The sequence below is a fragment of the Chrysochloris asiatica genome, unplaced genomic scaffold, assembly GCF_000296735.1.
Source record: "Chrysochloris asiatica unplaced genomic scaffold, ChrAsi1.0 scaffold00103, whole genome shotgun sequence".
Lineage (NCBI taxonomy): Eukaryota > Metazoa > Chordata > Mammalia > Afrosoricida > Chrysochloridae > Chrysochloris > Chrysochloris asiatica.
This window is the reverse complement of record NW_006408621.1, coordinates 8,498,570-8,517,487: the sequence shown is the minus strand read 5'-3', so window position 1 is coordinate 8,517,487 and position 18,918 is coordinate 8,498,570. Positions and strand designations below refer to the sequence as shown.

The window sequence follows — 18,918 nt, the reverse complement described above, 5'->3', positions numbered from 1 at the left end:
TATTTTACAATGGTAGGCAAGGGAAACCAATATTCAAAAAGCAGCCAATCATCTTAGTGTTATTTCCCCTTTTTTATCCATTCAAACCATGCCTCAATCCCTATATCCCAGAACCTTGTTGTTCCAAGGTTGTGTATACATCATTATTTACCTCTGTCCCATTTAGTTCATTAACCTGTGCAAACCTGCCTAACTGTTCTCCCATCCGCCTTATTCTTCCATTCCCCTCCCCCTTCTTTTGTATTGCCCCCCCTCCCCACTTAGCACCCAAGCTATCCTGTGTCTATTCCCTACCCTGGGCTCTATCTTCCCCTCCCTGCCCTCACAGCACCCCATACATCTCGGTGATCAGCAAAATTGTTGTGGTTTTTTGTTTGTTTTTTTCCTTTTTAGGGTGAGTTTTTTCCTTAATCTTTTACAGTAATGGTCCTGTGCAGTATTTCTCTTTTTGTGACTGACTAATTTCACTCAGTATAATGTCTTCAAGGTTCATCCAGGTTACGCAGTGGCTTCCAGCTTCCTTGTTGTTCTTCAAGGTAGCATAGTATTCCATTGTGTGTATGTACCACAGTTTGTTTATCCATTCTTCAATTGATGGGCACTTTGCCGCCATCTTTTTGCTATTGTAAATAGTGCGGCCATGAACATTGGTGTGCATGTATCTACTAGTGTTATGGCTTGTATTTCTTGTGGGTAAATACCAAGTAGAGGAATTGCTGGGTCATAAGGTATTTCTATTTCCAACTTTCTGAGGAAGCACCTTATTGCTTTCCAGAATGGGTGGACTATTTTGCAGTCCCACCAGCAGTGTAGGAGGGTCCCAGTATCTTTGCATCCTCGCCAGCATTTATTGTCCTCTGCTTTTTTGATCTTTGCTGTTATTGCTGGTGTGAGATGATATCTCATTGTTCTTTTGATTTGCTTCTCTCAAAAGGCTAGTGATCGTGAACATTTATTCATATGCTTGTTGACTGCCTGGATCTCTTGGGTGAAGTGTCTGTTCATGTCCTGTGCCCATTTTTTAATTGGGTTATTTGTCTTTTTCTTGTAGAGGTGTTGTAGTTTCCTACATATTTTAGAAATGAGTCCCTTGTCTGATGTGTCATTGCAAAAGATTTTTTCCCATTCTGTGGGCTCCCTTTTTACTCTTTTGTTCAGTGAAGTCTTTTGATGCACGTAAGTTTTTAATTTTTGGTATGTCCCAGTCATCTGTTTTGTCTACTTTTGTGTGTGTAAGTTTCACAGTGTAATCTGTGCATGCCCTGTATTAGAGCCCTCAAATTTGTCCCTATTTCTTCATTGATGGCCTTTATAATCCTGGGATTCACATTTAGGTCTTTAATCCATGCTAAATTGGTTTTTGTGTAAGGTGTGAGGTAAATGTCTCATTTCAGTCTTTTGCATATCACTTTCCAGTTCTGCCAGCACCATCTGTTGAAGAGACTATCTCCTCCCCATGCAACTTACTTAGGCACATTTTCAAAATCAGTTGGCTGTATGTATGTAGATAGGTTAATATCTGGATTCTCGATTTTGTTCTATTGATCAATCAATGTATCTTTCATTGTACCAGTACCAGGCTGTTTTGACCACTGTAGCATGTAGTAAATTTTGAATTCAGGGAGTAAGAGGTACTTACTCTTCTTCTTAAGTAGTATTTTGCTTATACTGGGTCTCTTTTCTTTCCATATAAAGTTTGTAGTTGTTTTTTTCCATCTCTTTGAAGAATGTTGTTGGAATCTGACTTGGGATTGCATTATATGTGTAAATTGCTTTGGGAAATATTAACATTTTCACGATGGTAAACAGGAGCATGGTATATTATTCCACTTTTGTAAGTCACTTTTGGCTTCTTATAGTAGTGTTTGGAACTTTTCTTTGTATAGGTCCTTTGTTTCTCTGGTTACATTTATTCTTAGATATTTCATCCTTTGGGTGGCTATTGTAAATGGTATTGCTTTCCTAATGTCCTTTTCAGCACTGTCATTGTTACTATAGAGGAAGCCAACTAATTTTTGTATGTTGATCTTATGCCCCTTTGCTGAATCTTCCAATGAGGCCTAGGAGCTTTTTTACTGAGTCTTTGGGGTTTTCTATGTATAGGATCATATTGTGTGCAAATAGAGTTTTACTTCTTTGCCAATTCGGATGCCTTTGATTTCCTTATCTTGCCGAATAGCTCTTGCTAAGACTTCTAGCACAATGTTGAATAGGAGTGGTGACAAAGGGCATCCTTGTCTGATTCCTTTTTGCAGAGGGAAGGCTTTCAGTTTCTCTCCATTGAAAGTAATGAAGGCTGTTGGTCTTGTATATATGATCTTGATTATGTTGAGGAATTTCCCTTCAATTCCTACTTTGTTGGGTGTTTTTATCAGGAATGGATGTTGGATTTCTATTTGGTAGAATTCACCAGTGAAGCCATCTGGACCTGGACTTCTTTTGGTTGGGAATTTTTTGATGACTTGATCAATTTCTTCTTTTGTTATGGGTCTGTTCAAGTTTTCTACTTCACTGTGTATAAGTTTATATAGGTTATGTTTTTCTAAAAATGTTTCCATCTCTTCTAAATTCTCAAATTTGTTGGAGTACAACTCTTCATAGTATTCTGTTATTATCCTTCTGATTTCCCTTGGTTCTATTGTGATATAATCCATGTGGTTTCTAATGTGTGTTATTTGTTTCTTCTCCCTCTTTTCTTTTGTTAGGTTTGCCAATTTTGTTAATCCTTTCAAAGAACCAGCTTCTTGTCCTGTTGATTCTTTCTGTAGTTTTTATATTTTCTCTCATTTATTTCTACTAATCTTTATTATTTCTTTTCTTTTGGTGACTGTAGGTTCCTTCTCTTAGTCTGTTTCTAATTGTTGGGGATGCTGAATCATAAGAATCTTATCCCCATCTCTTTTTCCCAGACCCATCTAGACAAGATGAAAACTATTCAGTGGGGAGGTGACTCTATCTTCCCCTACACACTCTTAAACTAAACTCCCTCTTGAAAACTTGTAAGCCAGTCACTTCATACTTTTATCTACCCCTCAGTGTATGTAGCCAATGTCTAAGTTGCCCGTCTCTATCTACTCTATATACAAAGGGGATAGCATTGATACTTGATGTGAAGATTCCTTCCCTCTTTGTTGGTATTTTGAGCTACTAACTCCATGAATATAGGTCAAGACCAGCAAATTGTAGCAATTTACCCTTGTTTCCTTATAAAAAATTGTTTTATTTTTTATCTTCCTCTAGTCGGGTTCTGATTGTCAAGTCATTGAGTCTAGGTCAAATGGGTACTGTCTGCAAGTTTGTGTGTTCTGGTGCATCTCCTCTCCCTTCATATCAGCTGGATACTTCACTCTCAGCTCTAGCACTCTGTAGCTATGTGCTTTTCCATGGGCTCAGGTGTCCCCAGTTCTCACCACACTTTGGACCAACCAGCCCTTTTTCTTCTCTCATCTCCAGGTCAATGGAAGTCATTGGACCATGGTTGAACTCAGCCCATTTCTTCATTGCTGACTTTCCCCGTCTTCCACTCACCACTAGACTAATGTAGTCATCAACAAACTTACATGCCTGCTTATGTGTTCTCTTTGAGTTTCAGTCTTAGAGCAGGGCTTTACCTGAAGGGACTTGCTTACCTTGATGGTTTCCCAGTGAACAACTTGGTTATTCTTGTAGTAGTTAATCATAGTCCCATTTTTGTTTTGCGTTTTTCCTGGTGATCTTTCTTCGAAGATGTATCTTCTGTTGCTCTAGCTGTTCCAGGTTGGTCTGCTTGTCCTTTCTAGTGAGAATGTTCTATCTCAGAAGGTTCTGGATGGTGCTCAAAATTCCACCAACAGTCCTACAAAGACTCCTCAAGAGGCCTATTTCACTGTAAAATCCCACTATCTTTTTAATTAAATATTTTCATGAGCTTGTTGAAGCCCCCTCATATTGAGATCGCTCGGGTTTTATTTCCTTTATTGATTAATGGCATTGAACATTTTCATGTTCTTATTTCCTCTTAAGCAAAATGTCTATTTTTGTCTTTTGGTGTCAGTGACCTTTTATAATGGCCTATAACATGTTTATTTATTTTTTTTTAGTAAACTGTTTCATGTTCGACCTGTAACCCAAGGGGATGTGTATAGAGCTGAAACTGAAGAAATTCCTAAAATATTTCAGGTAAAAATCTGAAATTATGATTTTAAAAGGTCTTTACCTAAGTTGTAAGTGTGTATTTTGTTAAATAAATAAAGAATATACCAGGCTTTATATATTAGAAGTTGATAATGCATAGATTTAAATTTTTTAATCATTTTCCTTCTATCCCTTCTTAATCTAGATACTATATGCAAATGAAGGTGAATGTAGGAAAGAAGTAGAGATGGAACAAGTACAACAAGCTGAAAAAACTAATTTTCAAAATCACAAAGGCCATGAGTTCATTCCAACCCTTTACCACTTTCCAGCCAACTGTGAAGCCTGTGCCAAACCTCTCTGGCATGTTTTTAAACCACCGCCTGCCCTAGAATGTAGAAGATGTCATGTTAAGTGTCACAGAGATCATTTAGATAAGAAAGAGGACTTGATTTCTCCATGTAAAGGTAAGGCATGTGGAAGAATTATTTTCAAAATGTTTAACAAATTTAGCTTTAAATCACAATGAAATAAATTCTTTAAATGTAGCATTTGTTACACCAAGTTGAAAAAAATTTTAAATATTATTTTGATACTGTTATTGTTGAATTCTGTAAAGTCGATTCTGACTCATAATGACCCCCATAAGACAGAGAAGAACTGCCCCATAGAGTTTTCTTGGTTGTAATCTTTTATGGGAATAGATTGCCAAATCTTTCTTCTGTGGAGCCAACTAAGTAGATTCAAATTACCAACATTTAGGTTAGAAGCTGAGCATTTAGATGTTGTGCCACCAGTGCTCTTTATTTTGATGCTAGTGGAGCACAAAGGACCTATCATCACAGCTACAGGTTTAATTTTTAATATAATGAATTTAAGATCACCTCTTTGTAAACATATGCCACTAAGAAGAAATCATTTTAAATTAAGAGATTTATCAGTGAGTTCCACTATATTCCCCTCTTGAATTTTTACATCCTGTTTCTTCTTCTGTTCTTCTTTTTTTTAAATCTGACTTTCACTACCTGAACAGCATACTGCATCATAGACAAAATGTGTTCGACCTAGCAGAGATGGCTTGAGGGAAAGAATTCAGAATATAGCTATTTAAGATATATAAATTATGTTCTGGAGTCCTGGTGTGGCACTGTAGGATAAGCACTGGACTGCAAGGTCAGTTTGAACTATGTCAGCGGTTCTAAGTCACCAGCCACTCCTCAGAAACCCTGTACAGGGTCACTCTGAGTCGGAACCAACTTGAAGGCACTCAGTGACAACAACAAATTATGTTCTGTGACTACATTCATTTATTGAATTTCTGCTGTTTTACTTAATTATTTAGTTTGTCACTAATATTTCTTTTTAAATTTTAAGCCGTAGTTCAATTAAAGAGTAAGGATATTTTAAGCATAGTAAATACTTCAAAACCTTTAAGAACTTGAAAAATTATACATTTAATAGTGTTTTTGAAAAATATAATATGGCTTTAATGTGCTTTTTTTATTTTATTTTAATCTTAACATAGTAAGTTATGATGTAACATCAGCAAGAGATATGCTGCTGTTAGCATGCTCTCAGGATGAACAAAAGAAATGGGTAACTCATTTAGTAAAGAAGATCCCCAAGAATCCTCCATCCGGTTTTGTTCGTGCATCCCCTCGAACAGTTTCTACAAGATCTTCTGCAAATCAGTCTTTCAGGAAAGTGGTCAAAAATACATCTGGAAAAACTAGGTAAGGATTGAAATATTAATATTTCTTAACCATGTCAAAGTGATTGGATAACATCTACTTAAAACAAAAACATAATTGTTCTTTTTACCATATAGAACATCATTTGTAGCTCAGTCTTTCATGTGACTTAAAATGACTTTGTAAACTATTTTGTTCCTATTAAAAATTAAATAATATTTAGAAGTGTAGTACTGATTTAGCTCTGTGTCAGATTTTATTGCCATAGATTGGTATTCACAGCACAAGTTTAGGGCTTAATGTTTTAACCTACTTGTGGTTTCCATCTTTTCTTTTTGTTAACTATGTTAACATAGTTTCCTTTATTCATATAAAACTTTATCCATCTTTTCTTTTTTGTTAACTATGTTGACATAGTTTACTTTTTTTTCAATTAGTTAAAATGAGTTGTTATGATCAAGTGATTATGGTGTACAAGTGAATCAACTCCCAAAAATTAAATATCAATTTTTCTTTGTTGTTGGTTTTTTTTTTTTTCTAAACTCTTTTTAATGGATGTATTTTTCAAATATTTTATAACTTGGGCAAACAGTTATAAGACATAATTAAACCTATCTTGGAAAAAGGTTACTATATATTCCCCTGACTAAATGAGGCTCAGAGGTATTAAGTAACTTTCACAGTCACACAGTAATTAATGGTGGCACAGTCAGGATTGGAACCCATTTTTGTCCAATTAAAAAGCCTGTATTATTTTTACTTTGTCAAATACCAGAGTCTCTCAGAGTAAAATCTGTTGATGAAGAGTGCCATTTGAATCTGCAAGCTGAGACCAAACATTGATTTATTTGCCTCTTTATTAATATCACCCACTTCTTCCAAGCAGGCTCAAAACTATCTTTAACTCATTCCTTTCCTTCACTCACTCTTATCAGTAGCCAAGTCTGACTTTTTGAAATGATCCATATCCATTCGTTCTTCTTTGTTCTCCAGCTACCACACTAGTTGTGAAATTCCATGTAGTCAATTCTGATTCTCAACAATCCTGTATTTCCAAGGGTTTCCAAGGAGCAGCTTGTGGGTTTGATCTGCCAACCTTGAAGTTAGCAGTGCAGTGCTTATCTTAAAGCACCCCAGCAGGATCCCAGCTACCACACTACTGTAGTATATTATTGCCTCACTACTCTCACACCCCCCACATTTTACATTTGAATCCTAGAAAAATCTTAGTTCAGTGCTAATTTCATGTTACTTTATTCTAATTTTCTTTAATTTCCAGACCATTTGTTCTACTTTATAACCTTTACAGCCTGATTTGTGTTTTTCTACAAAATTGATCACTGCTTAAGTTGCTAATCTCTTGTTTTGTTGTTAGGTGCTCTTGAGTCAGTTCTGACTCATGACAGCCCTATCTATCTATATATATAAAATAGAGAGAGAATTTCCAAGGAACAGCTGGTGGGTTTGAACTGCCAACTTTGTGGTTAGCAGTCCAGTGTTTATCCTACAGCGCTGATCTCTATAGAGTATGCTAAGACATACTCTATAGGTATCAAAGGATACCTCATAAAGTCTCTTTAGCCATCCATACTGAACAGATATTTACACTAGATAGTTTCACAGAACATTCTAGTTATTTCTGCTTTGTGGATGGTTTGTGTGGTGTACAGTGTTACACATTTTTCTGTTTGTTTTTAAAACTTTTAAACATATTTATAATATGTGACCTTAGTATTTCAGATTTTTCTACTTTTAGAATGAATTTAAAATCTCCTTAAAATAGTCTATATAGCCTCCATCTTTTCCTAATTATAGTTTATATCCTTTCATATTTCTGTTCCTCTCCCTTTATTATTAACTTCCTGAAACCTCCACGTAGTCTTAATTTATACACTGAGAAAATACATGTGCCCTTCATTTTATACCTATGCACTCTTTTCACCTCTGCATCTACTTAGATACTGAATTACTGTGACGCTTACATTTATAGTTTCATAAAATTTTAAATACCTTTATAAAAAAATGCTTAAGAGAATTTAACACCATATTTGACTTCCTAAAGACTTTAATCTTTTCCTTCTTGTATTCACTTTCAACTTTTCAAAGATAAAGGCATTTTTCTTCTAAATTTTATAAAATATTAAGGTTAACCAACAGCTATACAAATTCCTATGACCTCCTTTGCCATTACACTAGTAGAACTAGTAGAAATGGTCACTGGCTACCATTACTGAACATTTTGATCAAAGATTCTATAGAGGAATCCTGATCAAAAGGAGAAGAATATGGAGCAGAATTTCAAATTTTCTCAGACTTAAGACTTTCTGGAGTCATAGAGGCTAGATGAAGCCCTGAAACTTCTGCCCTGAGATAATCTTTAAACCTTACACCAAAAATATCACCTGAAGATTTTTTTAAACCAAATACTTCAGCTTAACTAGTAAAAAAAAAAAAAAGGTCTGCTTTAAGCAGTGTGCTGTTTTAAGCACTATCTATATGGGGTCAGATTGTCAATAGCAACTTCAAAGATTAGATAGGAATCTTAGGGGGCAGTGAGTTTATGTTAATGGGGAAGGAACAACTCAGAAATAGTCACCAATTTATAACCTATCCGAATTACAAAAAACTGAACTACAGCTAATCATCCTTTTATTTGTTAATATCATTAGTGTAATTTGTTGATGTCATCATATCTGTAATGAGTTTATATGTAATGTTTCCAACTTCCAAGACAAAGATAGGTTTATAAAGATATGGATGATAAAAGATAAAAATAAAAACTTTTCTTTTAAATGAGGTATTCAACTTATGTCAGAAGCAATTTACAATGCAATCATCATAAGTTGGGAATTACCTGCACATGGTTAAAACATGAAACTACAGGGCCTTAGGTAGACTAGCATCACAGCTGTTTTATAAGCTAAATTTATAGTTTCTGGAACTGATTTTATAGATGTTTTCATCAACTCCTTTTAATGATTGCTGAGTTCTCCCTTAAATAAGATTTTTTATATTTACCTATATTCACTTTTAAAAGACTTCTCAGAGAAGGAAAATAATGCTTACGAAAACTTAAAGTACCAGAAAAAACACTCTCTCTTTAGTGTTAGATGTAATAGCAAAAATATTAAGAGCAGACTTACTATCCTAGTAATTGGGAACAGGTGATGTAAATTATGATGCTATGAGGGGGCTTCAAAATGGAATTAAAAAAAAGATAATGAAATTTTTCCATGAACTTTTTGAAGACCCTTCATATACTCTTAGAATATCTATATGGCCATTATAAGTTACATTCATGAAGATTTAAGTTGGACAGTGAAAAAGTATTTATAATCTGTATGATAAAAGCTGGGTCTAAAATAATTAAAGTAGGATTATAACTTTATAAAAATGCAATTGAAAAAAACTTTGTGTATTTTATTTTTCCCGACTTTATAAGTTTGCAGTGATCTGTTAATTATTACTTAAAAAGTTAATGTTCATTTACCTTTCATTTTACTTCCTATGATTTTTAAACTGGGTGTATGTCTTCTTTTTTCTTTTTTTTTCTTCCCACAGTTAACCATGTGTCCGGGTACCTTGTGGAATCTTGTGGGATGCTACATGATAAACCAGGCTTCTTTAACCATGCAGAGCAGACAGGCTATTCCTTTGACACAAATATCACAGGCTTCAGGGTTAAGATTACTGTTATTCTGTCTTTGCTTTGGCACAAAAGCACACTGAGGGTTTGTTTGTTTTTGTTTTTTTTTATTGCGGGTTTGCGTACAGTAGATTAGATTAATTATTACTATTTAATGCAAGTACAATTGGGGGAAAGCTTAGCTAGATATATATTTTTTTAAAGGTGCTGCCTTTTTTAATTTCTAAGAAAATGCCTGTCAATCATGATAGAACAGTTTTCCTCATATGAGTGAGAGGAAGAGACTTTCACTTTTCAAGTGGAATGGCCATCACTGTCAAGATCAGCTCATGGAAGGAGTAAAGAAGATATCTCAAAATGAGACAAACTGAAGTGTTTTTTTTGTTGTTGTTTTTTAAAAAATGACTAAGTTTCTGTGCTCTTGCAAGATTATACAAAACTATTTTTAAAACGCAGTGATATCACTTGAACTTCAGTGCACTCACTGTAGAACTTAAAAGCCTTACTATTGATTGCCCATGGTGGACTTGATGGAGAAATTAAATATTTTATTTACATTATGCTTTACACAATACTGTACTTGTTTCCGTAAGTTTGTAGATGGGGAAATGGGAGAAGGCAAAAAAACACACACAAAAAAACATTTAATCTATGCATTTTTGCTAAGCCATATTGAGTTATTTTACTACTAGAAACATTAGGAACTAACTGTACAAAAGAAACAAGTTTAAACACATTTTGTGGGGTACATCATTTCTATAATTGTGTAATGTATTTCTTTGTGGTTTTAAGTGATAAAGACATTAAGTTAACAAACATATAAGAAATGTATGCACTGTTTGAAATGTAAATTATTCTTAGAACACTTTCGGTGGGAGTTGCATTGCCCTTTTAGTGCCTTAATTTGAAAGAATTATTTTACTGCCATGACTAAGTATAGAAATTTTAGAAAACATTTTTAAAAATTATGTGTCTGTGGATTTTTTCATTGATGATTGGCTAATTTAAAATATATAAAGGTTTGTTGAATTTTCATAAATTGAGTACAATCTTTGCATCAAACTACCTGCTATAATAATGAGTGACTTTATAAAACTTTGTAAAAAAGAAAAATGTAGGTTGTACCAATATCAAAGAAAATTACGGCATTACATCTCTGATGTTTTCCAGTTAACATAGGAATTACCAGATAAATACTGTTAAGCTCTTGCCCAGGAACAAGGGTTGATTCATATGGACAGTATGATTTATTGTTTATTTTTTTAACCAAATACCTCCTCAGTAATTTATAATGGCTTTGCAGTAATGTGTATCAAATAAGAAGCACTGGAAAACTGAATCGTCTATAGGACGATATGCATGTTTCAAGTGGTATTGAAAGCCGCACTGATGGATATGTAATAATAAACATATCTGTTATTAATATGCTAATGACTCTGTGCTCATTTAATGAGAAATAAAAGTAATTTATGGATGAATACGTTTAATAATGGCTGCAATGGTGTTTTCTCATGTCTGAAATGATTAGAAAGCATGCTCCAAATTAATATCTAACTGTACATAAATATTTATTAGATTTTATAGAATATATTTTTAAAAGATAAAACCCATTTTAAGGCTCTAAAGGAATGGTAGCTACAGTTCATATGAAATGTCAATTGGATCACAGTGCTACTTGGGTTTTGTATTTCTACACAGAGAAGCTCTGATAGCCTTTATCCCAGACTTTTATCTCCTGAGTAGATAGTGTCACTCTCCAGAGGAAGGCAGATTTTTTTACTATCTAATTTAATAAAGATAATATCTCCCTCCAGAACAAAAAGTGGGCAGGTTATTTGAGCTGATGATGAAAGTTCAGGCTCCCTAAACTTGGGATTTTGAGCTCTGATGCAAACCCACTATGTACTCAACATCAGTCTATATAACTCTAGGACCTTGGTGGCAGAATAAACTATCTCTAACAGGAAGACAACGCTGTTTGCTGTGCTTTTAGTAGTCGTCATTTTTACTGTGATCCAGGAGACTTGTATCTTCTACCAAATCAATAACTAGGAAAATGTGGCAAGCTAACACACATTTTGCAAATAGGTTTTTTAAAAAATGTTAGCTCTTCACAGTTATTAGCAATGCTTTTACTGCCTTAGAATCATTATTAACTAAGGTATAATATATAGTTGTAGAGAACAGTTAGTTATAATTGTTAGGATCCAACTCGTAGCAACCTTATTCAGGGTTTCCAAAACTGTAAATCTTTATGGGAGCAAAAAGCCTCATTTTTCTCCTGTGGAGCAACTGGTGGGTTTGAACTGCTGACTTCATAGTTAACAATCCTGTGCTTATCCTACAGCACCACCAGTGCTCCCTTAGTTGTAATTAGTTTAAGCAAAAAATACAAGACAGGACTTTGAGAAATGACTCCAAGAGTCACACTGCAGAACCAGGTCAATCAAAAGATCAGGAAACTCTTCTAAGATCAGGAAACCACTCAATCCCCAAATACTTCACCATTGTGACAATCATGAGAATGATCACCAAGTCACACTACTACTGCTGCCTCTTGACAATACTTTGCCAGGCCAGGTACAATCCACATAAATGAGGTGCTTTGTACACTTGCTACTTGCAAACCCTGTGTCTGGACCCTGGAATCTCCACTAGCACTGCCTCCTACTCTGTCCTGCTTCAGCCATCTGTGCTGGACCATAACAAAATTATGTCCAGAACTCTGCAGCAAGAAATCTGGGAGCTGTAGCTTTTTGCTTTTCTGTCCCTTTTTTAATAGGAAGACACTAAGAGTATAGGTTCAGTCCCACTGTCTATCTCCCAGAAACAAAAAATATGGGCTTGCATAACAAGCTATATGACAGTTGGGTACCTTTAAAGAAGTTAGTTTTCTCAAGAATGAATTATTTTGAAGATGGCAGATTTGGCAGAAATGCTACACTGATCCTCCACAACAAAGATACAGGAGACCAAATGAATCAAAATCAGATGATAATCCTGAAACCCTGAGCTTCAAAGGAAAGGATAGGGAAGTGGATTAAATACTTGCTGGGAGCAGAAGCTGAGCAGGGGCAGCAAAGGAAGGAGATAGAATGACAAACGGTCCACCGGCCAGATGCAGCACTGCCATCTTGAACTTTAGCAAGCAGCTTTGGAGACAAACAAGGACGCCTTTTACCACCACTCTTAGGCACTGGCCAGGGAGTAAGACACATGTTAACTAGGGTGATGGGAGGGCATTATACAAGAAGAGGGAGGTTGGCAGAAGAATGATGATGAAAACAGGTAAAGACACAGAGATGTATGCAAGGGCTCAAGGGGATAGAGGTAAATATTGCTATATACACAACTCTGGAACAACATGTATCTATGGATGTTGTTGTTAAGTGCCATCGAGTCGATTACAGCTCATAGTGACCCTGTATAGGGTTTCCAAGGAGCAGCTGGTGAGCTTGAACCACCAACCTTTCAGTTTAAACAGCTTTGCAGTCTTGACGCATTAGCCCACAGTGCCACACCAGGACTCTGTTATAATACATGGATAAATACACAGGCTGAATGGGAGGGACAGAGAGTATACCCATAAATATATAAGAGTTTGAAAGGGGATGTTTGTACTTGGGTATTTACTTTTGCTGCAAACATAACTATGAATATGGTGGAGCATACAGCAGGCAAAATGATGGAAACTTCTTAGATATTATCAAACATTTTACAGCAATGAGTTGCTGGGCCTGGGTATTCAGGACTATAGTCTCAAGACACCGTTGTCAATTGACAATATAGTGCACAAAGACAATATTCTACATCTTGATATAAGTAAGGAGCTCTGGTAGCGTAGTGGTTACGATTCAGGCTGCGAACCTTAAGGTCAGTGGTTCGAAACTACCAGCTGCTCCGCGGGAGAAAGATGAGGCTTTCTACTCCCGTAAAGATTTACACCCTCGGAAACCCTGTACAGGGTCGCTATGGGTCGGAACCGACTCGATGGCACTTAATAACAACAATATGATAAGTAGCATCTAAGATCTTAAAAACTCATGAGTGACCATCTAAGGTGCAACTATTGCCTCTCCATGTGCAGAAGAAAGAAAAGTGATGAAAAAAACATGCTTGGAATCATCTGGGCCAACGGGCCAATGGAGCAGATGAACATCAGGCACAACTGAGACTGGAACTAGATGGTACCAGGCTACCACTACCAACTGCACTAAAAGGGATCAAATGAGAGAAGATCCTGGGTAGAGAAGGAGAAAATGTGTAACCAAACTCAAAATTATATGGGGAGGGGGGTGAGGGTTAAACTAGTCAGAGACTAGAGTAACCCAAGACTGGCCCTTGACCACCCAGGTCTGCAATGGAATTCACCCTTGTGGTACAGTTTTCTACCAAACAGTTGATGGGTATGTAGGGGAGACAACAACAATAGTAAGGTAAGCTCACCATGGAATTGTCAATCATTCAAGAACAAAAGAGCAACATTTACCTATGGCCAAAGATGAGAAGTGATGGGGAAGGTGGGTGGAATGGAAATAGGAGTCACAGGAAGAAGCTGGATAACTTGTTAATGGAGGGGATTCCAATCACTGAGATGAAACAAGGTATATGATGTGTTGAATGCAAAACTGATGCTCTTGTCTGTAAACCCTCAATTCACAATAAAATTTTTTTTAATTTATTGAATGTAAATTGATGATTTGCTCTGTAAACCTTCACCCAATAAAATTTTTTCAATAAGTAAAATATCTGCCACTATAAAAGGAGTAACTGGTGACATTGTGAAGAGTTATCATTGGACTTAAAGCCCCACTTTCAGAGCTAAAGTCCTTGAAAGGCTGCCTTTTCGAACAAAAGTTCTCCAAATAAGCAGCACTTAATGACAGTAATTTCCAACTTTTAAGTCAAGCAGGATATATAGTCTTTGTTTTTGTTCCTCTGGGAAGCATGATTAGGGCATCTACTAAAATTAATCAGTTTACCTGTGCCACAACGAAAGCTTTAAATGTTACATCAGGCAATAGTTGACATTAGTCAAGAACTAGCCCAAATCAGGCAGTTTTAGGAAAAACGAGTTTATTTCCTGCTCAGATATAATCAAAGCAGTTTAGATTTCTTCTTATTATTTTAATATTGAACAGCTAGTGAACCAAGTTAAGGAAGAAATACATAAGGTTAAAGTGAGAAAAGAGTTTCTTTTTAAATGAATACTTCATGGCTCACCTCTTGGCGCCTCAGATTCACCTTGTTGAGTGTAACGTCATAGCCGAAGAGCGGAAGAGACAATCTGTAAGCTTTCCTATTTACGAAAGGAGGCCAAGCATGCAAATGTAACACATTACTGCCCTCAGCTGGGATTTCTGCCTGATAAAAGGTCAGCTGGAAATGTTTCCTGTATGCCAAGAACAAGCCAGGTATTATGCCGCACTGTACAGAATCTGGAATACAACATCAGGAAACCAACTTAAAAAAAGACTGGTGTCAACCAAGAGACCAAGTCCTTTTAATTGTTTAAACGAATCGGCACACACCACAAATGGGTGAAATTAGTCAATTAATGGGCTTACAGCAGTGTTCCAAGCCATAAGTACAGGAAGAAAATTAAAAATGGGTGTACTCAGAGGCAGCCCTTGTCTTTGACCACCATCCTCAAATACCAAATTGCTCTTTAACCCATGAACCTCTATAATACCATGATCTATTAAATACCCTCTCTCAATACCTGGCTTTTCTCTTACCAGGATTTCCAACCACTACAACTTCACCAGGCTAATCAGAGCCACCAAATCTCACAAGTCACTGACTTGCATTGATTGCCAAGTCCTCCCAACAATAGCCAGTTCCCCTCATGAGTCCCACCTCCAATCAGCAGGAAATAGCCAGATGAAAACATCACTGTTTTCCCCAGGAATGCAAATTTAACAAAAAAGAGGAGAGAGTTGAAGCTGTAGCTAGTTAAAACAAGCTTTTTTTCTTTTTACCTCTGTGCAAGCCATTGCTGCTTGGATTTTTTTTAATCTTTGAAAGTAAGACTTTGAAGTTGCAGCTGCCCATAATAACTCTGCACAAGTGAAAGGCCATTAGTAGTTACGAGTCAGGCTGCTAATCTCACTGTCAACAATTTGGAACTACCAGCGATTTGGAGAGAGAAAGACAAGGCTTTTTGGGCCCTGTAAAGGTTTACAGCCTCGGAAACCCTGCACAGGGTCGCTGTGAGTCAGAACTGACTCCATGGCACACCACCATCACCACCACCAAGGACTAGGATGGAGCCCTGATACCATAATGGAGTACAAGCTAGAATGCTAACCACCGCAAGGTCAGTTCAAGTCTACCAGCTACTCTATGGGAGAAAGATGAGACTTTCTGCTTCTGTAAAGAATTACAGCCTCAGAAACCCTAAACAAACAAGGTCGCTATGATTTGGAGTTAACTCAGTAACATACAACTACCACCACCACCAAAGACTAGTAGGAAAACAACCATATAGCTCCTGTGAAAGTCCCTAATAATTACCACAAAAGAAGAAATCTTGCCTATTACAGACAACATGTCTAGAGTGATCAGTTTTACCTTAGAGCCACAAAGAAGTTCCTGAAATTCCTCAGGCCCCGTGACCGAAATCCCTATAAAGCCCCCTCTATCCTCAGAGAGTTAGAATTCTTAGAGGACATCCCTCTGCTTCCTGTCTAGTGTTGTTAGGCACCACTGAGTTGGTGCTGACTCATAGTGAGTCTATGTATAACAGAATGAAACACTGCCTAGTCCCAGGCCAACCGCACAATCCTTGCTAAACCCAAGTCCATTGCTGTCACCACTGTGCCAATCTATCCACATTAAACCTTGCTTCCTTTGCCACACTTTCTTGTCTCACTGATTTCTCTGTGTATTGAGACATACAGTACAAGTCTGTCTTTGTCAGTAACAAATTACCTCAACTTTCTGTTTGTATACAGTGAGAGCTGGAATTAACTTGAATTTTCCTTCTCTGACAAGTTTCTGCCTTCCACAAGTTTTAGTTTTCACAGGTTTTACTATATTATTTATAGGAAGAAAAGGAAAATCAAGTTCTTATGTTTCAAATTTTCAGGTGTACACAGCCATCTTAATATATTTTTGCTGAGTTACTGTTACAGTATTAGTCAGGAGAGGATAGATTATGCTGTGGAATCACAATGCCCCAAATCTCAGTGGTTTATAAAAACAAAGGTTTATTTCTTGGTTAGTCTTCGTGTTCATCACAAGTCAGCTGTAGCTCTATTCCATAACCCATTCACATTGGGTCCCAGGCTGACAGAATAGCCCCTTTCATTGTGACAGCAGAAGAGAACATGGTGATACATGATCTGTTAACATTTTTCTCCAGCAATGACACGCCTCTTCCACTCACACTGATGACCCAAGTAAATCCTAAAGCCAAGCTTGATTGACATCAAGTGAGTGAGGAAACAATCCTTCCATAGGGACAGGCAGAGAAAGGAATAAAAATATACTCTACCACAATTACTTTGGTCAACAAATTACAACTTTTTTTTACATAAACATCAGAAATTAATGCTCAGGTTTTGCTGAAAGCAAGCTGTTGAGTTTTTGTTTTCTATTTCCTCCTATTTCTTGTAACTATTTCTCTTTTTTCCCCTTCCATTATATCTTTCTTAGAGTCACAGAATTTTAATGTTGGAAATGACATTTGAGGGAGTCCACTAGACGTATTTGCTCTTCAAATAAGAATAACAATACTCAGGGAAGAAATGGTAACAAAACCATGTACTAACTTGCTATTAGACTCAAAATTGAGTATAAAACCCGTGTGTGACAACTCAGAACGGAATGTTTCCTCTACTACATAGTTTTGTTTCCAAAACTTATTAAGACAATGTGAAAAGTATATGTTATCATTCAGTAAGTAAAAAGTGATTATAGAAAACATTTTTTAAAATGTAGAAACTGTGGGATAATCACTGGACCAATTGAAAGGTTGGTTTGAACCACATGGTTGATGGTTCAAACTCACTAGTTGCTTCTTGGAAACCCTATACAGGGTCGCTATGAGTTGGAACTGATTCATCAGCACTTCACAACAACTGGGCAGGGTATTGAGAAACACCGTGGATGATGACTCCTACTCAGGAATTTAAGAAATCTAATTGTAGAGAAAACAGTTTAATAACTGCACAAAGTAATACTGTTACCACAAAACATTTTACATGTGAATTCCTCTCTCTTAATTGCCAATAAGCATTTTATGGGCAGGGATCTGTTTATTTATTTATATTACTGTTGACTGACATTTTTTGGTTAATAGGTGTTAAGTGCCGTCAAGTCGGTTTGACTCACACCCACCCTGTATAGGAGCAGTTGGTGGGTTTGAACTGCCAACCTTGTGGTTCGCAGTCCTGTGCTGATCCTACAGCGCCACACCATAACAGTTAACAGATTCGGAGTAGATAAGGAACATTGTGTTCAGAGCAGAAAAAGAGGACCTGGTTTCTAGATTAAAGAAAATTGTTTAAATCTAGTTAAAAGTAGTGAAAAAGAAGTAACTAACATTATAGGATAGGAAGAGAAGAGGCTGACAATTTTACAACTGGTTTGCATATATCGTGGTGGTTGTTAGGTGCCGTGGAGTTGGTTCCGACTCATAGCGACCCTGTACAGTGTTTCCGAGACTGTAAATCCTTACTGGAGCAGAAAGCCTCATCTTTCTCCGCAGAACAGCTGGTAGTTTCGAACTGCTGACTTTGAGGTTTGCGGCCCGAATCATAACCTCTATGATACCAGACCTCTGCTTTGTAATTGTTTTACAATATAAATTCAAGATGGTGCTTTGATTAGAAAAGCCTGCTGTGATTTGTATTCTGGTTTATTTCAGAGCCGATCTGAAATAATCCTGCACTATTCCTCATTGTTGAGAATAGACAAAGCTAACCCTAGGATGTTGGTCTGAGAGAGTCCGTGAACAAACATTTGTCATTCTGGAATTCACTGTAGCCACTATTTTGCTTAAGCTACCAACTAAAATTTGTTTTAGTGTTGTGTCTGTATACATATTGTTGTTAAGTGCCATCAAGTCGGTTCTGACCCATAGTGACCCTGTATAGGGTTTCCAAGGAGCGACTGATGAGCTTGAACTGCCGACCTTGCAGTTCAGACTGGTTTTGCAGTCTCTCTCTCTCTCTCTCTCCACATATATATATGGAGAGAGAGAGAGAGAGAGCTAGTAGCGTAATCATCAACCTCAGGGTCAGCTGCTTCAGGGTCAGCTGTTTCTCGAGAGAAAGATGAGGCTTTCTACTCCCGTAAAGAAACCCTGTACAGGGTCGCTATGAGTTGGAACCGACTCCATGGCACATAATAACAAATATATATATATATGGAGCTCTGGTAGCGTAGTAGTTACGAATCGGGCTGCTAATCTCATGGTCAGCAGTTCGAAACTACCAGCTGTTTCATGGGAGAAAGATGAGG

At 36.7% G+C, this 18,918-nt stretch overlaps 1 protein-coding gene across 1 annotated transcript in view; it reads left to right on the top strand.

Annotated features, from left to right (window-relative positions):
* The window catches only part of ROCK1 (Rho-associated, coiled-coil containing protein kinase 1), a 221,691-nt gene extending 210,635 nt beyond the window's left edge, over positions 1–11,056 (top strand). Inside the window, exons 30-33 of the mRNA XM_006867285.1 lie at positions 4,080–4,158; positions 4,319–4,580; positions 5,639–5,846; positions 9,366–11,056. Of these exons, the coding sequence (XP_006867347.1) occupies positions 4,080–4,158; positions 4,319–4,580; positions 5,639–5,846; positions 9,366–9,369 (553 nt within the window). The 3' untranslated portion in view covers positions 9,370–11,056. The remainder of the gene's footprint in view (positions 1–4,079; positions 4,159–4,318; positions 4,581–5,638; positions 5,847–9,365) is intronic.
* Positions 11,057–18,918: the final 7,862 nt, after the last annotated feature.